Source organism: Gossypium arboreum, chromosome 8 (assembly GCF_025698485.1).
Source record: "Gossypium arboreum isolate Shixiya-1 chromosome 8, ASM2569848v2, whole genome shotgun sequence".
In the NCBI taxonomy this organism is placed as follows: Eukaryota; Viridiplantae; Streptophyta; class Magnoliopsida; order Malvales; family Malvaceae; genus Gossypium; species Gossypium arboreum.
This window is the reverse complement of record NC_069077.1, coordinates 22,006,487-22,030,351: the sequence shown is the minus strand read 5'-3', so window position 1 is coordinate 22,030,351 and position 23,865 is coordinate 22,006,487. Positions and strand designations below refer to the sequence as shown.

At 33.9% G+C, this 23,865-nt stretch overlaps 2 protein-coding genes across 3 annotated transcripts; both read left to right on the top strand.

Annotated features, from left to right (window-relative positions):
- Nucleotides 1–2,468: 2,468 nt before the first annotated feature.
- On the top strand, nucleotides 2,469–11,228 carry LOC108470169 (protein VASCULAR ASSOCIATED DEATH 1, chloroplastic). The gene is made up of 19 exons (XM_053031728.1): nucleotides 2,469–2,641; nucleotides 2,883–3,878; nucleotides 4,318–4,377; nucleotides 5,048–5,098; nucleotides 5,321–5,386; nucleotides 5,510–5,605; nucleotides 5,700–5,801; nucleotides 6,235–6,335; nucleotides 6,448–6,599; nucleotides 7,497–7,537; nucleotides 7,644–7,731; nucleotides 7,884–7,970; nucleotides 8,194–8,248; nucleotides 8,746–8,812; nucleotides 9,447–9,546; nucleotides 10,037–10,098; nucleotides 10,187–10,226; nucleotides 10,344–10,645; nucleotides 10,797–11,228. Exons 2-19 carry the CDS (start codon nucleotides 3,681–3,683, stop codon nucleotides 11,058–11,060), a joined length of 1,932 nt encoding a protein of 643 aa, XP_052887688.1. The 5' UTR covers nucleotides 2,469–2,641; nucleotides 2,883–3,680; the 3' UTR covers nucleotides 11,061–11,228.
- A 365-nt stretch (nucleotides 11,229–11,593) lies between these two features.
- LOC108470040 (RGG repeats nuclear RNA binding protein A-like) lies at nucleotides 11,594–15,232 on the top strand. Of its 2 annotated transcripts, XM_053031729.1 has the most exons (8): nucleotides 13,372–13,487; nucleotides 13,526–13,539; nucleotides 13,591–13,648; nucleotides 13,756–13,821; nucleotides 13,955–14,087; nucleotides 14,185–14,340; nucleotides 14,448–14,504; nucleotides 14,780–15,232. In XM_053031729.1, the coding sequence occupies exons 1-8, from the start codon at nucleotides 13,372–13,374 to the stop codon at nucleotides 14,957–14,959; spliced, it is 780 nt and encodes a 259-aa protein (XP_052887689.1). In that variant the 3' UTR covers nucleotides 14,960–15,232. The 2 variants fall into 2 exon arrangements, with proteins under 2 accessions (XP_017626706.1, XP_052887689.1); XM_017771217.2 differs by adding an exon at nucleotides 11,594–12,116 and having other exon boundaries at nucleotides 13,357–13,648.
- Nucleotides 15,233–23,865: the final 8,633 nt, after the last annotated feature.

Below are 23,865 nucleotides of genomic sequence, written 5' to 3'. Positions count from 1 at the left end.
AGTAGAAAACAATATATAATCATAAATGGAGTAGGTTACAACGCCAACCTCACTAAATTCAACACGAAATTACCACGTTCCTTTATCTTGTTTTCAAGAACAAATCTATTTACCGGAAGTGAAGGAAGGACTAAGCCAGAATCTTCAAACTTTTTTGTGAGCTTGTTTTCCTTTATAGCATGTACATGTTAGGGAAATCTGTAAATTCAAGTTCTTATGCTCATACTGTTATGTATTTAAACTACGAAAATGATGTATTAATTTTAATCTATTAAATTATGTAAAAGAAGGATTTTTATAAGAGTATCTCACTCTAGTATATGTAGTTTATTTTGGCTAGCCTTTATCGAATTTCAGGTAATGTATGATATTCTACAAGTTGTTTGTATGAACGTGTTAATGCTTCAAGTTAGAAATTAGTTTTGTGTAACCTCTCCATTGGTTGATTGTTTGGCCAGGCGTTGGGTGGGGTTGTTACAAGTTTCGACCCCTTCATAGCTTTCCTTTTTTTCTTCTAGGTTCCTTTACCTACATGCTCTACTTAAAAAATAACTATAAGTCTAATTCCCTCCAAAGAAGTTATCAACGAGTTTCTAAACTTCAAAACATTTTAATGGGTTCTCAATATAGTAATATCATAAACTAAGTACTTTCGTTAGCCAATTTTTCAATTTAGTCATTAAATGTTAGTTTTGATAAGATGTATTAAATGTTAGTTTTGATAATATGTAAATCATACTTAACATATAAATTAAAACTTAAACACGTTTATATATATTAAATAAACAATTTTAATTTGAATTGTTAAAAATAGAATTTAACCATATTACTTATTTTTTAACATGATATATTCAAATTATACAAATATACAAATGTAAAAAGTTTGATTTATGTATGCTTTATTGTGAAATTGAACTAACATTAAATGCTTAATTAGGTTGATGGGACTATTTGATTGATATGATATCAATATTTCAAGACTCAATTAAAATATCTTAAATTTTTAAATCAATTTAAAATATTAATTATAGTTTGTAGATGCTTGTTTTGGGCTAGTAACTTTTCTATCAATAGTAGTTCTGAGAGTTCTATGTAGGAGCACCTTTAGAAACAATTACCTTTAGAAACAACTACCTTTTGGGAACTACCTTTAGTAACTATTCTTAGACTGTTCCACTCCTAAGATGTCCTAGAGAGCATAGTTTGGAGACTCAGATGCAAAAATGGTAAGAAGTTTACTTAACCTTTCTTTGAAATACAAATACTTCATTCTTATTTCTTTAATGAACAAATGATGAATGCTAAAATAATTTAAGAGGGTGTAACTTTCATGTAACCATTATCATACCCATTATATATAATTGACCTTCCATTTTCTCAAGTTCAAGTAACCCTTTTTAATCCCATTACCCACAATTTTAACATGTTCATGCCACTTTCTCTTCATAATCATTTCCCTTTTAACTTATTTTTTCAAAGTCTATAAATAAATGTTTGAATGTTTCATTTGGAACTTTTTGATCTTTTGGCAAACTTGGAACTTTAAAATTCTCTCTACAATTTTCTTTTTACAGTCATAACAATCATTGTAACTCTTATCTTTCTCAGTCGCTTATTGCATCTATCATCAATAACTATTACCGAACTTGTTCTTCAGAGTCTACTCCGATCTTCTTCTCCATCATCTTTCCACAACATTTCATTTTGTTAGATTGTAACTTTTCCTCACTTTACCAAAATATCCTTTTACATAATTTAAGAAAGTTTAAAGAAATTAATCCATATTGAAAAGAGCCAGCAATTTGAGCTGTAGTAACAATGCTAGGGAGAAGAGATTTAACAGCTAGCTCACTAATGGAATTGTCCAAAAACTCAACAAAACTCCTTTAAGGCTTAGTTTAGAAATGCTTCTTAAAAGTGTATTTTAGAAAGAAAAAAAATACTTTTGAAAAAAAGCTAAAATTTTTAAGTTCTAAAAAAGGTGTTTTTGGCTAATGTTGGCTTGGGAGAAGTACATTTTCTATAAAAAAAATAGTTTATTTAGGAATATTTTTGTTCCAAAAATACTTTTTGTCTCAAAAAGATTTTTTAGAAGGAATACTAAACTGGTCTTAAATCGAATTAAATAATTTATAGAGTTGCGTCCAAGTACTTTCAACTTATGGTGAATGCCATTAAAATTTGTAATTTTTGGCTGCTATCAGGTAAAAAGAATTATAACGGTATGAAAACGTGACAGTAACGTAGGAGATAAATAATGGTAGTCGAAAGCCCAATAACTTCGGTTAAATCGGCCCAAAATAGACGTTGGATTTTTTTCCTAATTAAAGATAAGCTTAAATAAAAAATTAGCCCCAGCACTTTTCTATTTAGACATCTAAATTATTATTATTTATTAAAAATGGTATCTAAACTTTAATTCCTTCAATTAAAAGGAATTCTAAAACCAATTAAAATGTGATATGTAGCATTTTTAATTAAATCCACCTCACTGTTCTTGGAGGATCAGTCTGTTGGGAAGACCAGTATAATCACTCGCTTCATGTACGTTCTGCCTCCATCGACGATGAGCTCAAGTCTTGGGAGTTGGGACGCTGATTTCGTCAAGGTCGATCAAGCCGTGCTCTTCGACCTAATCCTGGTATCTCTGCCTTTCTTTGATGAGGATTTAAAGTTTATTTCGAAATTTATTTATATCTAAGGGTATTTCTTTTTCCTTTCTTAAAAATTTTCAATGTGCTTGAGAACATGCATGGGGTTGTTCTTTTTCTTCTTCTTCTTCTTCAACTGTTATGTTTTGTCCAATAGTTCTAATGTTAATATATATTTTTCTTCATTAACTATCACCCTGTATTTCTGGATGCGATTTTGCTGCATTGAAGTGGAACATGTAGGAAAACAGAGATCCTGCTAAAGTCAAGTTAAAGAGCTTCGATTCATGTTTATTACAGTGCAATTCAGAACTCGTGGATCCTGCTATTTTTTTATCTATTGCCAAGCTACCACTTTTACGGCTTATAGCAAATGAATTTATTGAAGTGGGAGAGGGGATGGGGCCATGGGAACTTGCTGTAAGAACCCTGGTGAGGAGCAGCTGTGAGCGTGGAGGGATAAAAAAGACAATGAAGCGAGGGATAGGAGAGAAAGAAAAAAGAAATTAATTTAATTTAATTAATATTAAATTTAAAATTTTTAATTAAAATTCCATGTGTCATTTTGAGAGTTACTTTTACGGAGTTAACGCTTTAGATCAAAATTAGTAATGAAAGTAAAATTTAAATCACTTTTAATAAAAGAAATAATTTAAGTACGTAAGTGAAAAAAATTATAATTCGGGTCAATTTTTTATTTAAGCCTAAAAAGTAACTTGACAGAATGTTTTGACTCCGTCACGTGGTAGAGTCCACCGGAGGACCGGTCGGTTGTCATTTTTATCCACTCAATAATCCGCCACGTGTCAAAATAGTCAACGTCTCTCCTTCAATGACTTGGCGTGGCAGTGAAATAGATTGCAAAACTGTACCGCTTGATGTTGGCTTCCGCTTTCAGAAATAAGTCCCTGTTTGTCAAACGGCGTAGTTTCTTTTAGCTATTCCTTGGACTCTCCCACCCAAAAGAAAAAAAAAAGACACTGAAAACTCAGATCTCTGCCATCTCTATCGGCTCTTCCCCACCCTGCTATGGCAGTGACCTCTGCTGCCGCCGAGAGGATCGATCTTCCGCGGTCTTCTATGGATCGTTCTCTTTCTAAAGCAGTCTCCGACGACGTTTCTGATTCTTCAACTTCGCCAAACGATTCCTCGCCTACCGACACGCCTGATCGCAACGATGCTTCCAATGCTTCACCCAACCCTAGCTACAAAGATGTTGATATTCAGGTTCTTTTTTCTACCACTTACTTTTAGCTTAATTCATGTCCCTGCTTCCTTTACAAAAAGTCAGGAAGAAAAAAACGACGAGAAAGTAGATTAGGATTATGTTATGAGTTCAATTTTGCTAATTCTTGATTATTATGGCCAAGTTCTACAATAATCACTATCATTTAATCAAATTTACTTCAATTTTTTTTTGAAGGCTGCTTTTGCCAAACTTTCTATTATTAGAATTCTATTGAAGCTTTCATGTTTTCGTGGTGAAATTCCGAAAGATATATGGTTTTTAAATAAATTCCAACAAGAGGTAGAAAAGAGGATGGCTTATAAGGAGTTTTGATCGATGTAGTTAAACTTGGACTAATTAGACAATCATCGAGAATTTAGTTTTCAAGAACTGAATACTTCTAGAACTATGGCTAAATCTGATGCTTATGAATTTCAGTCTCAGTCAGCATTGAGGAGTGAAGAATACCGCCAACTGTTTAGGCTTCCACCTGAAGAGGTGAGCAACTTTAGTAACAAGCTGTTAGCAGTTCTCCTCGTCTTGTCTCCTTTATATTTTGTTTTGACATTCTTTGGCTTGTAAATGCTAAAATTGTTTCTTGTAGTTGTGTGAAAATATATTGCCAGTTTTGTATTTTAGAAGTTTTGAGCGCCTAAACATTCATGTAGAATTCTCACGAACCCAATAATTAAAATGATAAAGTTATTGGTTAAAGATTCAAAAATGCTTGTTCATGCTTTCTTTCCTACTTTAGTATCTAAATGTCATCTATTGGTATCTTTAAAACTTTTTTAGAAAATTGAAACACTTTTTTTTTAAGTTCAAAATAAATGTGTTTTCTCTTCTTTAGCCTATTTTTTGTTACCATGTGTAAGCAGATCTCTGATCCTCTCGTTTTTGTTTTAGAGTCTTTGTTCTGTAAATGAATTCATTCTTGGCATGATTAGTGTGAGAGAGATAATAACACATTGCGTGCAAGTAATTCCTGATACCTAACATTCATGTGGCATTGATGCTATAACCAATCCTTTTTTGTTTCTTTTGGTGATGGATTTTAAAAAACTTGCTAATTGAATTGCTTTTAATTTGAAATTTCTCTCACTGTCTTGCATTTTAGAAATGTATCATAAAAACAGTTTTAAACACTTTCTTTTGTCCTCTGCTGTAGTTCCTTGTCCAGGATTTCAACTGTGCATTCCAGGAGAGTATTCTTCTTCAGGTAATCTAGATCTTTACAATGACCTTTACTGCTTTTGTTCTGCTGCATCTGGTAGTTTTTTAGCTTGGCACATCACCTTATGTTCCTTTTTTCAAACTGTGGGAGGTTTTTTATTATTATTATTATTTTTTTGTTGGGGGGGGGGGCGGGCTGGTAGGTTTATATTTTTCAAATATTTGGCGGCTGTATAAATGTGTTCCCCTCTCTAATTGCCTTTTGCAGGGTCACATGTACCTGTTTGTTCATTACATTTGCTTTTATTCCAATATATTTGGATTTGAAACAAAGGTAATCCTCAGAAGTTAGTATTATTCTTTCTTTGTTTTCCAGTGTCCTATTTCCCGGGAAACTGTTTTAACTTTTTATTTAACATGGTATGATCATGGAATATTGTATGAGTTCCTTTTGCAGAAAGTAATTGCCTTCAACGAAATTACAAGTGTTAACAGAGCAAAGACTGCTGGAATCTTTCCTAATGCAATAGAAATTTTTGCTGGAGGAAGGAGGGTACTAGTACTTGCCGTGCAGATTTCTTCTATGTGCTTGTTTAAGTGTGCATGCATTAGTTCTTCTATCTGATTCGACTTTTTGATTTGGGCAGTACTTCTTTGCATCATTCCTATCTCGTGATGAAGCTTTCAAGATCATTAATGATGGATGGTTGCAGCTTGTCAATGGAGCCCAAGAAATTACAGAACAACAGGTATCTTATATTTCACAGCTTATATATTGAAAAGAAAGAAAAATCATAGTTTTTTTTATTGGAAAAAAATCACAGCTTATGATTACCATCGAAGGGGATTTTTCTGCTTCTTACATTAAGTAATTCACTAGTTATGCAGTAAATGTTAACAAAGTCATTTAGCCCTTCATACAGCATAGTTACACATCTTAAATGTGAACAACTGATTTGTCAGTGTTTGCGCTTCATTTAGAGGTATTTTGCATCATATGCTGATTTCATAATCTTGTTCTTTATCTATATGTAGAATTTCAGTGAAAATTTTCATTCATTCAGTAAAATTTAAGACATTTTTCCCTGTTGGGGTGTTCTGAAAACTTTGAGTTTCATAGGTTAGTAATAGCAAATTGTATATTTATCCCCATAGGTTATTTTCATATTCCATTTTTTTTAGGAATCCATGTCTGAGTCCAGCACCCAAGAGAATGGCTTTGTTGCAATTGAAAATACCAATAGCTCACTAAACCCCTTAAATGACACGGAATCTGCAGACAGGTAATCTTTATGAGCAGAACAGTTTGGGAACTTTCTTGTGATTTCCTTGTAGTTTTTTTTTATATGGATGTGAAACCATGAATTATTTATTTAAGTACATTTTTTCATACAGGCATGAGGACGCTCCCACTTCTAGTGGCTCTAAGGTTCCATCCACTTCTGACACTAATGCAGAAGTAGGTTGTGGATCAGTTATAAATACTGGGGTTTCAGCATCAGAAGGTACCTTTTCATGGAAGCCAGAGAATTGTGATGCACCAAAGGGTTAGTTAACGCAGTTCTGAATTTTAACTCATTTTTTTCATCGTTTCTTGTTGTGTCAGTCTAATTTCACACTTTGCTACATAGAAAGTTCCTTGGTTTTGTATTTAACTTATGTGCGCACCCTACTCCTATCTGATTGGATTTCACTTCTGGCTCTAGACTAGTGATTTGGATGATTAGAAATAGGGAAAAGGTGGAAAAATAGAGAAATAGAGGGAGTATAAACTGAAAACCAGAAGAAAAAAAGAACCGGGGGGGGGGGAGGTGTCAAGGAGAACAATAGTGGAAGGAAAAAAGTGAACTTGAGAGAGAAAATTTTGGGATAAATTGCCAAATCCATATGGCTCAAAGAAACAATAATTCCAAAAGCTTCTCAGAAGCTTAGAACTTAATTTTATATGCCCTATATAAACCCGATATCATTGTGAAATTCCTAATATAACTGCAAATCTGGTAATAATCTTCAAAGGTGGTTCCAGCTCAACTTATTAGGAGGCTAAGGGAAGTCACGACTTAACTGGTTCTGTAGGTGTTGAAGTAAACATAATGGATAGAGTATGGAAGCTCATCATTTCTTGTTGAAATGGGCAGAATCATCATCATTTTGTTTGCAAATGAGGGTATATGTGGCAAGAGAATGTAGATGTGTTTAGTGTTGTACCATGAAGGCTTATTTAAATGCACTTGTGGGCTTTGGCTGTAGAAAATTTCAAGTGTGGGAGGAAAGTAAACTGATTTTCTTTTTCGGATTCAGATATAGACATGAGGCCATAGATTTTCCACTTTCTTCCTCTGTGCTGAGGGATGATATGCTGTGTCTAGTTAGTCTCATTTTTATATATGATACTTCATGTTCATTTTTGTAAATGTCATTGTAATCTATGTTTTTTTTGCCAGTTGCTGAATGTTTTACCAGGGTTGCAGAAACAAAGTTTCCGGTACTAAATTGTGAACTCATTTTCCCAAAGTTCTACCATATTGCAAAATATTTGTAACATCGGTATGTTCTTTATTTATTCTGAAGTAATGTTTCTTGGGCTGCAGATTAAGGTAGAGGAGTTCTTCAATTTGTTTTTTTCGGATAATGCTGTTAATTTCATTGAATCTTTTCATAGAAGGTGTGGAGATAAAGGTAATCTGCTCAGAACTTTCAATAATTATGTAATTTCCAATTATGCCTTTTAATTTATGTTTGTGTTAAATTTTTTGATTATATCAAGTCATAAAAGTGATCTTTTTTGTACATATGCCTTTATGCTTAATAAATTGTTATGTTTTTTACAGAATTTAAGTGCTCTTCATGGTGCCCTCATGACAAATTTGGACATGTCCGTGATGTGTCATTTCAACATCCAATAAAAATATACTTTGGTATTTGTCTTTTTTTCTTCCTGGAGTTATTATTTTATGCTGAGATTAGCATCATTTCTTATACTTGTTGTAATTAATTAAAAATTTTTGAAATAAAATGCCACAAAAAGCTTATTTTTCTTTGTTCTTTTGATGGATTTAGTACTGGTTTAAGTATTCGAGTCAGTTTAATGCTGCCTTGATTGTTTTTCTTTTGGTGTTAACTGTTTTTGTTTTGATCAAGGTGCAAAATTTGGTAGCTGCCAGGAGGCCCAGAAATTTCGAATTTACAGAAACAGGTTTATTATATTTTATGGTGCCTTATATGCTATTATATAGCTGAAGGCACTGTTTATTTGTTATTGTTGTTTCTCATTTAAGAGGATGCATCATTGGAATGAACCATTTTCTCTTGATACCTTTGGTAGTCCAAAACAACAAATGAAATTTAACATGTGTAGGTCTAAGTATATTATAAAACCAGAGCCATTCGTATGTCTATAGTTTTAGTTAATGGGAAATATTATTGAAGTTGCAGTTGTTGATGCACTGAGCCATCAAAATATTTCTGTTTTTGGGTCATATGCTAAAACCGAAGTTTTATCTTAGTAGTTTTCTACCCTTAGATTTCACTAAGTAGTTTATTATTCCATGCCTTTAAACACAATGCTCAAACTAGGAATAGGCATTAACTTATAATTCTTTGAGTTGGCTGCATTTTTTTTACTCCTTTAGATCTTCTATATTATTTTTATTCTTGTATATATTCTGACAGTACCACTTTTACTTTGGACAGTCACTTGGTTATAGAGACATCACAAGAGATCAGTGATGTACCATATGGAGATTATTTCCGTGTAGAGGTACAAGCTAGACCCGAGCTCCCTTGAAATGCGTTAACGTGTAAAGTGCTCTTCTGCTCTCCATTCCCTAGTTTGCCACTATTAGGCATAAATTATCCTGCTATAAGATTATGTGTCAGAATTTTCAGAAACAGAGGAAAATTGTATTTTAGCCCTTCAAGTTGAGAACTAAATACAAAAGCATGATGTTGTGTCCACATTTTGTTGGTGTATGTTCATGCGATATATATTGGAGACAAACTTGTCCATTGCATTTCAAGAAGTTTAGGTTGGTAATTTTCTTGAGCCAAATCTTTTTTTGCCCAGATTTGGTCAATGTGCTAAATTAAACCTTGGTTTAAGAATCATTGATAACGAAGCATACAAACTGGCATGTAAGGTTTTGAGCCAACTTAAATGCGCATGTTTTTACTATCAATCTACTCTAGTATTCTTCTTATCAGGGTATATATCATGGAGAGTAGAAGATGCTAAATATGAATACTTCTAAATTGTGGAAGTTCATGAAAAACAGTTCTGTTTTAGTTGTTCTGAAATATTCCTTGTTTTGTGCATAATCTGTTTTTTTTTTTTTGACACTTTTAGCTCAGTCGAAATGTTTCTAATATGTGCTTGAAGTTGCTGTGTATTCCAGGGGCTTTGGGATGTAGAAAGAGACAATGATGGCCCACAAGAAGGCTGCGTTTTGCAGGTTTATGTTAATGTGGCTTTTAGCAAGAAAACTGTTTGGAAAGGTTTGCCTTTGCTGAATGATGATGAATCTCTTGTTTATATAGTGTGCTCTTTTATCATTTATGTATTTCTTGTGTCGCATCTTTGTATTTTGATTTGCTGAGTTTCTATTGTTATTGACTCCTGTTACAAAGACTTTACATTTAGGTGTCTCATATTATAATTGCATCTGAACTATTATAGCCGAAGTGCCAAAAGGATTTCTCCTTTAAGAATGAAAATGATTACTTATTGTTTGTGGAAGGAGGAATTATTTGGCAAGAAATAAAGAAATAGGACTTTCGAGAGTGCAAAATCTTTTTGTGATGCTTCTAAATTGTTTTGAACTTGTCAATCGGGCTGTCTTTTAAACTTTGAAGATGAGTTCCAAAGGATTGATGGTGTTCTTTTTCTTAAACAGCTTACGTAGTGGACCTTTTGCTTTTATATAAATGAATAATGATTATATTTCTTGTTCATTTTCCTTTATCTGATGCTATGCACATGGGACAGGGAAAATAGTGCAGTCTACTCTTGAAGAGTGTCGAGAAGCATATGCAACGTGGATAGACATGGTATTATATTTCTCTTGTAATTTTATGTTATATTTTGTAAATTTTGTTTGAACATTGATCAAAATAATTTTTATCATTAATGTTTCAGGCACATGAATTGTTGAAGCAGAACATTGATAAACAAGGAGGTTCATAATTCGACCATCAGATTTTTTGTTTGAATAATTTCATCTTAATAATATTTATGATCTGAGCAGTTATGCACATGTTGGAGTTACTGACGTAAGCTCCTTTGTTTGAATCAGGGGTAAAGCCTTCTGAAAGCTCAAGTGGAAATGGTGAACTCCAAGTTGAAAGGGAAGTGGCTACCACGGAACCTTCAGAAAGATCTCATACCCTAAGTGATCCAGTAAGGACATTGCAGATGTCCGATTCTCTGGATGTTAACCAGAGAATTGGGAATCTTTTGCAAGAAAGTTTGACTAGTGCTTTATCCATTGCATCTTTGTTAAGCGAGTTTGCGAGGAAATCCTTCTCATACTTGAAAAGCCAAGGCCATATTTCACTAGTCTTAGCTGTTGCCTTCGCTGTGATTCTCCTGATGCAGGTCTATTACCTCTAATTCATTGGTTAAGTGATTTTGATAATCGTACGCCATAGCTGATCCCTAATAACTAGTCATTCTGGATTTTATCATTCTCATATAGTATTGTTGGATCCTCACGACTCTCATTCCTCCTTTTGGTTTCTAACTGCAGGTAAGCATCGTTGTGCTATTAAACAGGCCACAACAAGTGCATGTGAATTACCCAGTTGAGTACATGGGTAGCATGATGAGAGGTGGTGGAGGTGGAGGCGGAGAAAGCAGAGCTGAAGCAGTGGCTTGGTTGGAGAAGCGGATGCATCACCTTAAAGAAGAGACGACGATGGTTGAAGCTCGGTTAGAGAGGATGTGGCATGAGCATGCTGCTTTAAAAGCACAGTTAAAAGAATTGGGGTATCCGAAGAAGCATAATAGATAAAATTCTTACATGGATAGTTTTTTTTTACGAAGGAGTATTTTTCATAGTAAATCATGAAAAATCAGACATGCATTTCATATAATTAGTATATGTATGTAGAAGTCTGTAATTGAAATCATATAAACTGTTTGGTTGATAATGAATGAATGAAATAGGGGTTGGAATTTATTTGTGATTGTAATTTTAATTTGTCAAACTTGGGGTCGTTCTTTTGTTTTTGATATTTATGGAAAAGCCTTCAATTGGTAATTATTATCATTATTCATATTTTTGAAATTATAATAAATAATTTAGGGTACTTAGTTAACAAATTTGTGCTTTTATATATATTTCTGATTAGAAACAAATATTTTAAAAGAAGAATGATTAAATAAGATTACAATTTTAAAACAATGTTTTCTTAATGCAAATTTAGATTTTAAATTTTTATTTTGAAATCAAGTCGTATTGAATTTTTAAATGAAAGATAAAAGATTTTGTTCACAAAATTTAAATCTGAGATATTAATCAACTCTACCCCAGATTGGTATTTTGTGTGTGTTTTTATGCACTCTCTACAGTGAGCCAAAATAAATAAATAAACATCATAGTGCTGAAAAAGAATCAGATTAGGTTTCTCTATCTCTTACACTTCTATACTCTTAAGTCTTATCTCTTTTGCGGCTAGGGTTTTTCTTTCTACGGCACCTCTCCTAACTTTTTTTTTTTTTAAATTATTAAAAGATTGGTTTGGTTTCATAATATAAAAATCTAATGGAAGTTCTGTAGGAGTAAGGGATTTCGTGGTTATTATAAAAGAAAGATTCTAAGGGGTTTGGAAGTGGTTAGTGTGGATTTTTCATTCAAGAAAAGAAATGGCTGGCTTGAACCCTTTTGATTTGTTGGGGGATGACGACACTGGGGAACTATCATTGCTGATCGCTGCTCAGCAAAAGGCTGTCGCAGCCACTGCTACTGCTGCTGCCCCAAAGAAGGGCCCAGCAAAGTCTCAAGCTAAGACGCAGCCTGCAACTCAGGCTAAGCTTCCCTCCAAGCCTCTCCCTCCTGCTCAGGCTGGTGAGCTTTCTCTATTGAAGTTACCCATTATTTTCAGCTGTCTGTGTCGGGTGTTGAGTTTAATCGATTGTCTTAAGCTGAAGTGTCCTTTTCTTAATGGTCGAGTTCTTTTCTTTCTTTTTTTTTTTGGGGGGCGGGTGAGAGGGTTGTGTGGGTTTAAGTTCATTATACTTCCGTTTCATTTCTTGTAAAGTGAAGTTGGGCTCTGATTGTTAAAGAGTATTTGTTATCCGTTATTTACTTGGAATATAATCATTGCGAGTTTCTTATTTGTATAGACAGAGCAAAAGATTCCGAAAAGCATATTGGTTTTGTTGTTGTTCTTTCTTTTCTAAAATGAAATCCAATGTTGTCAAGTTGCACTCAAGCTGCTAGAATCCTTCTATTACCTTAGCCGCCTAAAAGTACTTGCTTGAGTGATATAAGGCGCAATATGTACAAGTGTATGTGCTTGTTTGTTTTATATATAGGCATGTATATATATGTGTATATGTAGGTGTGTGTAGAAGCTTAAGATATATGGTCATGATAATAAACTCTTAAGATTGATCAACTTTATTCTCCTACAAAACATGAAATTATAATTTTTTTGTTGGCCAATATGATTGGTTTTCTTATGATCTCATGTCTGTGTTGGATAGTCAAGCATTGAGAAGTGGAGTGTTACCTAGCATCTTTATCTTCTTAGTAAATGTACAATTAATGAAAAATAAGTAAAAATGAATGAAACTAGTGCGAACTTCAATCAAGCAAATTGCTTTAGTGCCTATCATCTTATGAAAAAAATGCTAGTAGGCACATGTATGCGCTCCTAACTGAATGCATCTTGCCCAAAGAGGTTTCATGGCGCTTTTGTTGTTTGATGCTAAGGTGCATGCCTTAACTATAGAAATTTAATCAGAATGCAGCAGGGAACCTTGTCTTTTCTGTTTACTGTCTGAAAGTGTCGGTATTCCATCGAAACTGAGATTTTTTTCCCGAAGTGTTTATGCATTGGTATGAATTTTTGTTTTTACGGAAGTTTGATAGTTGTATATCTGATCTCATCTTGATAGTTATAACAGTTAACATTGTTTTATATCTAATTGTCAATTATAATTTCTTCCTTTATAGCATAAATCATATAAACCTGAAATTTCTGTATTTGAAGATTTTCTGTTATGTTTCTTGAGCTGCCTTCAAGATGGAGCTCTTAGCTCTCTTGGGCTTATCACTGATGTCAGTGTTTTTAATTCCTAAGTGAGGGAGGCAAAGAATGAAGGTGCTCGTGGTGGAGGTCGTGGTGGGCGAGGATATGGACGTGGTGGTAGTGGTAGTGGTGGTTACAGACGTGATTTTGCAAATGACGAGAACTTATTCAGCAATAATGCTGTACCTGAAGATGGAGAGAGTGGAAAACCCTCTGAAAGGCGTGGTTATGGTGGTCCTCGACCTTACCGTGGTGGTCGCCGTGGTGGTTTCAGTAATGGGGAAGATGCAGACGGGGAGCGACCTCGCAGATTGTATGAACGCCGTAGTGGGACAGGGCGCGGGTAAAAACAGGAAGCTTTTGTTTAACATTAGCTTTGATATATTCTGCATATCAGTATTTTAGCCAAGCCCCAAAGCTGATGCTTTTGTGTTCTGTTCATGTCTGCAGAAATGAGCTCAAACGTGAAGGCTCTGGTCGTGGTAATTGGGGAACTCAGACTGATGAACTTGCTCAGTGAGTTATCTCTAGTAGTTACAATCACAACCTTCAGTTTTATTGTAAATCAATAAAATATCACTTTGTTTCACTCTTCTTCCCTTATTATAATCATAAAATGAAAATGAAATATTGTATTTTTATTGTTAAGGGTGACTGAAGAAGTTGCCAATGGAGGTGAGAGGAATTTAGGTGATGAAAAGCCAGCAGGAGAAGAGGATGCTAGAGATGCTAACAAGGAGAGTGCTTCAAACGAGCCTGAAGAAAAAGAGCCCGAGGATAAGGTAAATGGTTATTGACGTCTGCAACTTTTGTTAATTATATATGATAGCTGCTAATTTGGCTATTACTTTGTTCAACCTTCATATTGCATTTTTATAGGAGATGACTCTTGAGGAGTATGAGAAGGTGCTGGAAGAGAAGAGGAAGGCTCTGCAGGCTCTCAAGATCGAGGAAAGAAAAGTAGATGCCAAGGAGTTTGAATCTATGCAACAGCTTTCAAACAAGAAAAGTAATGATGAGGTCTTCATCAAATTGGTAAGACCATTCGATTCACTTTGAGAAATTCATCGTTAATGACTCCATCTTATTATTGGGAAAATATGTAGTATTAATCACTTGTTCCCTATAATTGGCTTCTACAGGGATCTGATAAAGATAAGAGAAAAGAGGCTTATGACAGAGAAGAGAGAGCAAAAAAGGTACTTTACTTATTTTTATTGACCTGTGTCATATAATTTGCCTTCCCTTTTCCAGTTTGAACGTCATTTGTGTGATTATTCTGTATTTAAGGGAACTTAGTTTATACTGATGTCAAAGTCTCTTGATTTAAGAATTTGTCCCATCTCTTCCATGATTAAAGCTTGCATATGTGCTTTCTCCTTTTACCGGTTTGTGCTAGTTTATCTATGGCTTGCATTTATATTTTTTGCTGGCACGTACTGATGGTCACTATCCATGTGGTGGTGGTGGGTAGTCTGTCAGCATTAATGAATTTCTGAAGCCTGCTGAAGGGGAGAGGTACTATAATCCAAGTGGACGTGGGCGTGGTCGTGGGCGAGGTTCAAGAGGATTCGGTGGAGGTAATGCAGCAAGAGATGTGGCGGCACCATCCATTGAAGACCCTGGGCACTTCCCAATTCTTGGGGGCAAGTGAAGAAGTGAGATTCCTTTAGAACCCGACATATGATACCCATGGGTTTTATTGGATTTTTAGGTACTTTTAAATTTTGGGCTGGGAATAAGATAAATAATCTGGTTTCCTGTCGCCAAAGGATCTCTGAATTTTATGTTGTAAAATGTATGTTTCAGGGTTTTTCTTTCTCTTTTTGTTTCTTGGGGGTATTGCCCCCACTATTGTTATGCTTTGATCGTACTGTCACTGCTCACTGCTCAGTTTTCTTTTGGAATAGATGGAACTATTTTGCTACTTGTTTTCGAGCACTTTAGCAGTGTTTGCACCTGTTGCTTCCCTGAATCTAAAGATGAATTAATCGCGATGCAGGGGAAGTAAAGCCTATGATTCTCTACCGTACTTCTGCCATGGCTGCATTGCATTGTCTCGACTGTCTTCCACGAGACGAGATGAAGCCAAACGCTTTTAAATCTTAATCGTCAATGCATGTGAACATCTAATTACTGTCTTCAAATCATATTTTTTTTTACGTAATCTTTAAATCATATTGAAACTATTAGTGTAAGAGCATAGACGCAAGCAGCGACATCGTTTTAGGGGTGAGCAAAATTCGATTCGATTCAAAAAAATAAAAAAAAAATTGAATTTCGAATTATTCGAATTGAGTTAATTGAATTAATCGAATTAACTCGAATTTTTTTTTTGAATTTCGAGTTTGAGTCGAGTTGAATTCTCAAATTTAAATAACTCGAATAAATCGAATATAAACAATATTTTTAATTTTTTTTTAAATTTTAAACTTTTACTAATTAATAAACCCAAACCCAATTATCCTAAGCCCAATTATTTTATTTTACCCCATTTTTTTCTCCACCCCAACCCCAAGCCCGTTTGCCTAGAAATTATTTTCCCAAAACCCAATTGGCCTATTCCTCCCCCAAATCAATTCAAACCCCCATGCCAGCCAATTCCAATTATTTTTCTTATTCTCTCCATACTCTGTTTTTTTTTTTATAAAACCCTAAAATTAAACTCTCTGTTCAAACCCCCATTTCCATTAAACTTTTGTTGTGTTCTTTTTTTTTTTTGAAGTGTTGTAGGTTTCTATTGTATTTTGGACTTTTGCTTATATTTTTTTTATTATAATGTTGTTGTTTACTTCGACTCATGCTGTTTATTTTGACTTTTATTTATGTTTTTTTATTATAATCTTCTTGTATTTTTTTGTTGTTTTTTTAGACTAATGTTGTTTATTTGGGTTGATATTGTGTTGCTTGTATTTATTCACTTATTTACTTTAATTTTTGTTGTATGATCATGTATAAAAACTTTAAAGAATTATTTTTCTGAAAAATTACGTAAAAATAAATAACGCTAGAGTCATTTTTTTAAAACTTAACTCGAACAAATATATTCGATTCGATTCGATTCGATTCGAATTCCATCTCACTCGACTCGATTCGAGAAAATTTCAAATAAAGTTAGGATGATAAAATAAGATTCGAAAACTCGTTTAACTCGAAAATTTTCGATTCGATTCAATTCGATTCGATTCGATCGAATGCTCACCCCTAAACATCGAAGCTTAGAAAGTTGGAACTAATTATTGTCAGATTTGCGTCATGAATCCGCCTTGTTTACTATTGTAAGTTGTACGTTTTAGGGAAGGGCTGCGTGGTTTAGATAACATATGAATCAAATTTTTATTGTTGGCTTACCTACTCGAATTTGAAGTTGAAAATATTTAAAATATGTGAATCAATTTTTAATTATATCTATTTATTCTATAGACAGTTTGGATGTGATGAGTAATAAAATAATTCTCTTACATTTTATTATATTATTTGTTTTTTAATACCTTACTTGTCAATTGTTCAAGCAGAATGTACATGTTTGTTTAAACTTTGATCTACATATTTTAAATATGCTTTATATTAAATTTGACTTAGAATTTAATGTTTTATCGATAAGTTAATAGAAAGATTTTATTAATACGATACTAATATTTTGACTACTAAATTAAAAATATGATAGAGAGTTAAATATTTAACAAAAGCAATAGAAAAACATAAAATAAAATAAGAATATGTATTAATTGTAATCATGAAGAATATTGACATAATTATAGTCAATAACCTTGTCTAAATGGGACAGCCAAGTCTCCTAAACAAAATTTAAATAACATATCACTTGTTAAACTAAAACAATCCCTGTAATATTTGCTGATACAAATAATTAACAAGGAAGAGATGGAGGGGAGTGTCAATTCACCTATGACAAACGAAGGGGAAGGGGAGAAAGTCTGGTTGATGTTTAGGGTTTTTGTCTACGAAAGGTGAGATCATTGGTCTCTCGTGCACTTGGATATATATAGGGGCTTACCCATTGTATTGTTATGCCATGTAGCCGATAGCATTAGGGTCCATATGATTATGCGATCGACCAGGTATTATGTGGTCCTGCTCAGACATACAGTGTACTATGTGGTCCTACTCAAACATTCTTATCCTTGACATTTTATGAGTTGTTACATCTCAATGGTCTCTACAAAGGGTATACAACGAGTGATCCCCACGAAGGGTGCGTAGTGGGTTGTTTCTAAGTTGGTTTAGATAGAAAATCTGCGGACCATCTTAAGTGAAGGGTTGTTACTAACAGTCCCTAGTAGAGGGTTGTCAACAGGTTGTTCAATACGTGTCATGCTCTTGTATGGATATAATTGCCTCCCAGGCAAGAGATAGTTTACAAAGTGGCCTACGTTGAGACTATTTAGTGAATAGCTACAATGGAGAGTTACCAAAGTAATCCATGTAATGGAAGAGGTGGAATATGAAAAGTTGTGATGCTTATGAGTATTGAGAACGCTTTAGGAAAAAGGGGGTGCACTGAATATTCCAGAAATTGTGCATTAATGGTGGAGCATTACAACTATTCTTTGGGAAACGACGCCAATGATGGGGTAGACTTTGTGTCCTTTTGTGGGACACGGTCTAGTTGGGTTGCTCCATAAATTATTAGGTCTGCTAGATTTGAAATGCACTATTTAGAGAAGTCCCTTTAAATAGCCATGATTTCAGAGGCTTAAGGTTATTTGCTTCATCTTCAAAATTTCCTAAATGTTCAAGCCTTCAAGTTTTTCAGTTTTATTTTTCGTTATTTAAATTTTCTAAGTGTTTACTCTTCAGTTTCTCTATTATTCTTATCTTCTTTCACTTTTATTTTTTCACCATCTTTTCTTGTTCGGAGTTAAGGTGTATGTTTAGGGTAAGGCTTAATTTTTGAATCTTTTTCTTTTTTTGTTTTGAATTAGCACCGATAGCCAAAGGAAATAAAGGAGAAGAGATTGGGCCTTAAGAGGCAGTGGCTAAGAAGGTGAAGAAAATTCCTAGGTTAGAGAGAGATGTAGTAGTGGTTGGCATTTTTGAGTGCACCAAGACAAAAGAGATGTCTCGATTACTTCGATGCCGAGGGCTAGAGCCAAAGCACTATCGATATGAATTCAATAGTCTAAGGGGTGAGTTTTCTCTAAGTGCAATGAGTAGGCCTAACCATGGGGGAAAGATGCATGGGTTTTACTTGTCGCTATATGTGTCAGAGGCTAGGTTTCATTTTCCACTTCACCCTTTTGTATGTGAGATTCTTAATTATTATAGGATAGTTCTGGGACAATTAGCAGGGTTTTCATGGTGGGTAATAATTGGGTTCTTGTTGTTGTGCTGTGATTGTGTGGGGGGGAGAGGTCCCCCACTAGTTGAACCAAACAACTCACCCCAGGTTGTTATACCTCACAAAGTGTCAAAGGTCCCCTGATAGAAAATTTGCTCTATGGGTGGGCCAACAACTTGAGCCTAGACAGACACAAGTACATTGTAATAACCCGAAAGTCAGTGGTGTTGGAAAACACAATTTCGGGACCCCATTTCTATAAATCAAGACCGTAAATATTTACGGATGTATATTGTAGATTAATTGAATTTTGGATAGACAATTTTGTTGAATTAGAGTTTAATTAAGGTATAGGGACTAAATCGTAAAATTGGTAAAATTTTTTATCACTAAAGAATTTAATAATTAAAAATAAGGATAGGGACTATTATCGCAATTATACCATCTAAGTATTATTATGGCTAGTTTTTAACTAATGTATGCATTTATATTATAAAAATTTTAGTTTATTTAAAAATTACAAATAAAACATAAATTAAAAAAGAATGAAATATAGATAGTGGAGAAACAAAACATTTCTATTCATTTTTCATTCATGCAACCTGAAAACAAGAAGAAGAAAGAAGTTTGGCCTTAGGATTCCATTTTTAAGGCTTCAAATTGGTAAGTGCAATTTAGTCATTTTCTTGTAAATTTTATGCTTTTGGAGTCCTGAGAGCTTAATCTTGTTGACTTGTGTGTTATTTTTGAAATTGTTAAAGTTTTAGAATGATGCCATTGATGAATCTTTGAAGTTTTAGGTACTAAATTGATAGATTTAAAGCTTAGAAGTGAAAAGGGACTAAATTGTGAAGTTAATTTATAGTTTTGTACAATACGAACTAAAATGCGCAAATTTCAAAATTTATGGTAGAAATTAGAAACAGGAAGTCCTAATTCAACTATAGTGAAAACGAATTGAAAATATGAGTTCTAGATTGAAAGTTATGTTAGTCTTGGTTTTAGGGACTAAATTGAATAAAATGTAAAAGTTGTATAAATTTTCAATTTAGTGTGAATTTTATTTTGTATTAATGAATTATTGTGTTTATATTAATTCGTAGCTAATGTTGACCTGGATTCCTAGAAAAAGAAAGAAAAAGACAAAATTATCGGTGAATAGCTCGGAGTTTACGATTTGTGTTTCTATAATCTGAACTGTCTCAATTGTTGCATTTATGAATTTTGTTGTATGATAAGATCATAAGGTGAGTTACAATTGATAAAATGGGTTGAAATGATTCGATACGAATTGGTTGTCTATGTTAAGGACTGAATTGAATAGATTTAAAAATATTATATATTTTTTAAATGTGAAGTTGTATCAATTTTGTGATGATTTATGTTGATATATACAAGAATTGTTGATTGGTTGATTGAGATTATGAATTGGAAATTGGGAATCGATTATAAATGAATGTGAGAAACTCGTTACCCTATTGACTATTAGAGCAGGGTCGGGTATAATTGGCATGCCATAGGATAGGAAGAGTTTAGGGATTTTATGACTAAGAGTTGAGGAGTGATGGGCACGCCTAATTGTCAGTTATACCGACCAATGTTGGGCGCAACTTACTATTTCAAATTTATTCGATTGGCACTGAGTGTCAAACTGGTGTGATTGGTTGAATTTGTGTATCCATCAAAATCTAAGTCAGGTTAATAGGGTTAAAAGTGGAAATAAAAATAATAAATTATGAAATAACTTGATAAAAAGATCGATGATATTCATTTTTATTGAAAGCTTGGAATTGAGATAGACATGTGGCGATATATTTTGTTGAGACATTAACTATGTTATAAAATGCATTCGATATTATAATGGTAGTAGATATGATGAAAATGTATTGTTCAATGTTTGGTTGGTATATACACCCTATGATCATTGATCCATACCTTTATACGTTTTATATTCTGTTTTATTATTCGAATTATGGAAGTACCATTGAGTTCATACTCAACGTACGATTTTGTTTATTCATGCGCAGGTTAGGTGTTAGATCATATACGGTTGTTGATATCAACATCCATTCGTGATCTCGGGCTCATCATGTTGGTGATACTTTAGTTAGTTTGTTGGCATGTACCTAAAGGGTATTATACCTATATTATGCTAATTGGATAAATGTTGACATTTTGGCATAGTTGGTGCATATGTAAATGTTTATTATTAATGGTATGGATCATGTGCTTATAAATGTGTTGGATGCACTTAAAGATTAATAGTACAATGCAAGCTAGTAAATAAACGAGGTATATTGAATGATGATTAATAGTGAAATGGTTAAGTAAATAGCATGTTAATGTTAATATGAATTGGTAAGAAAAATGTTGGTTATGTTAAACATGAAATGGTCATTTCTTGATAGATGAACATGTATTATGGATGATTAAGTTGAATTTGGTAATGTTTTTGAATGTGAATTGATATGTTTTAGGTGCCATTTGAGGCATATTGGTATTTTGAATGTATGTGCTATGAATGTGTCAAATTGATATGTTTTCTATTGAATTTATGCAGGTTTTGAGCAGGAATTATAGTGTATTTGAACATAAGTTATGCTTTGAATATGTTTAGACATGAAGTAGGCCCTAAATGACATATTTTGTGCCACACGGTTTGGCCACACGATCGTGCGTCACATACGGGTTAGTGACACGACCGTGTGCCACTGAAATATAGGATGTATAAGAAGCACACAGTTCCCAATTGATACAGGGGCTGGCAACACGCCCACGTGACTACTTTAGTTATGTCATTTAGTTTTCACACAGTTTCAATTTGTTACACGGCCTAGCCACATGGCTATGTGACTTTTGTTGAATATTTGCATTTTGACTCACACGGCCATAGTAAGTTACACGGCTTGAATACATGGTTGGGTGACTCCAATTCTACACAGTTAGAGCTTGTTACAAGGCCGTGTGACCCCTATTTACACAATTTCCCTTCTTTTTTGTAAAAGTTTCAAAATGATCCTTATTTGATGTCGGGTCAATTCAAGAGCTTTTGTAAGCTCAATTTAAACCATATTTTGTTTGCAAAGCATGACTTATGTGAATATTTGTATTTATTTAATGTATAATTGATTTTTTTATTTATGAACCACGTGTAACTATTTTGTTAATTGTTGTAGCATCTTGTCACTCGGGTCTGGCGACCGAACCGGGTGAGAGGTGTTACATACATACTTGTGGAATGAAAGTTTGGAGATAACTTTGTTTTCCTTATTGATTGGCCCATGCAACCAAATGATTTATGTAACTTTAGGCTTTCATTAGAAATTTATGAAGGAGGCTGAAAAGCAGTTTAATGACTTGAGAATGGAGGGTTTCATTGTGCTACCTTATGATATAACAATTCATAGAATTTGAAGCCCTGTCTTGGTTGAGTAATTCCATTTGGCTTCCATAATATTGACTTCTACTGAAGGTTCACCAATGACGATATAAGGGCGCCCTATACCCATGCCTAGGCACACAACAGTGAATATGTAGTGTTTGGGATCTTGTTTAGCCTAGAGGAGAAGTCGTGGTTGTATGTAGTACATTTTAGCCTATGTCTTGATCGTAAGTGAGGGGCCCCTAAAGGCGTAACACATGTAACATTATTAGACCCTTCTGAGGTTGATGAATGATAATATAATAGAGGAAATAAAGCCTAGAAGCTATCTGGGGGTCTAGGGCTAATGCACACACTACCGCGAAACAAATTTATGTTAGCACTATTGCTGGTGCAAGAACCAGTTGATAATTTGTAGCACGTTCTTACTCTTAGGCTTTAGGTGAGGAAATAACTTCTGCAACTTCCGTTCATGTGATTGAAATTTCCTTAGATAAGTAGGAAGCTTTTTTGGATATCCCTACATTAGGAATGACTATATATGTGCATACCCTTTGGGAATTCATTAACTAGTAGGAGTAGGAAAATCTGTGATAGAGGGCTTATATAAGAGGGCTGAGAATTTTAGTTGTATCTTTTCCACAATTATTTTATTTTTATAACTTGTGAAATTGAGTTGTTGCTTTAAGTCTGATTGTTTGTCTTGCTTGTGTAGCTACTTCGACAATCATAATCGGAGGGATGGATGCTAATTTTATAGACTGCTATTCCTGTCCCCAACAGGAAGAGAGCTAACAACCCTTCAAGTGATCAATCAAAAAGGGGTAGGACCAAAACTACAATGGTTCGTTCTTGCGAGGTGGTGATCAATGAGCCATCTCCTACTACAACTACTTCTAGCACGCTCGTTGTGACGAGCCGAGGTGTATTTGGGAACCTCTTTAGTGATTATGTGTTAGGATTTAGTGCCCTTAGTGTAGTTATTTCATCATAGATATATTTGTAATTTTTCGAATAGATTGGTTTAAATAAAATTCCATCATTCACATTTTTATTGTTTGTATTTGTCCTCAATGGTTTTTACATGCAAAACAAAATGTATAAGCAAATATTGGCTCACTGATTACCTTACATTTGACTAATATTAAGGTGCAGTATGTGGTCGAATCATAATGCAAGAAGATAACTTATATTAGTAGGTAATCTAAATGGTTTGTAGTCTGATAAATCGAAATCGAGCAAATCAATTCAAGAATACTATGTTGTTTATTAAGTCTAATTGGGGGATACCTTGTTTTAGGTATTGGAGTGGATAACTCTCAAAAGATAGAGACATAAATGTAACTGACTAGACTGACAGCACATCGGATTGGACCCAAGTAGAATAGATCCTAGATTTGTTTATGGATTTATTCACTTGTGGCATTCATAGTGTGACTTACCTTAATCCCGAGCAAGTGATGCGTTGTGTGTGCACGACTTGTGTACTTTGATGTATTGATAACTTGTGTTAAATTAGTAATAGAGTCGAAAGTTGGTTCGTTGGATATACGACTTTTGCATGACATAGCTTCGTGTACAATAGTAGAATTCATAACCCAATAAAGGGTAAATGATATCCTCTCGTCGGCATTACATGATAGGTGGGAAAAGAGTCATTTGTCTTAAGATGAATTATTTAATTACTATTTATTAGTAATTTATTTTTCATGAAGTAAGATGTAATGATTACCATGAAATAAAATAAGATCATATTGAGAGAACAAATTTATCCTAAAGAGATTAAAGATATCCTATGAGGGTACCACATATGACAAGGTCATTGGACAAACATTTAGTAAAGTAACTTTTGTAATGGTATATAATAGGGAAAGCTCAG

Coding starts and splice junctions, on each gene's coding strand:
- LOC108470169 (XM_053031728.1), top strand. CDS start 3,681: ATGGCAGTGACCTCTGCTGCCGCCGAGAGGATCGATCTTCCGCGGTCT. Junction 9,547..10,036: donor CAAGAAAACTGTTTGGAAAG/GTTTGCCTTTGC, acceptor CACATGGGACAG/GGAAAATAGTGCAGTCTACT. Junction 10,227..10,343: donor GAACATTGATAAACAAGGAG/GTTCATAATTCG, acceptor TGTTTGAATCAG/GGGTAAAGCCTTCTGAAAGC.
- LOC108470040 (XM_017771217.2), top strand. CDS start 11,915: ATGGCTGGCTTGAACCCTTTTGATTTGTTGGGGGATGACGACACTGGG. Junction 13,649..13,755: donor CGTAGTGGGACAGGGCGCGG/GTAAAAACAGGA, acceptor TCATGTCTGCAG/AAATGAGCTCAAACGTGAAG. Junction 13,822..13,954: donor CAGACTGATGAACTTGCTCA/GTGAGTTATCTC, acceptor TTTATTGTTAAG/GGTGACTGAAGAAGTTGCCA.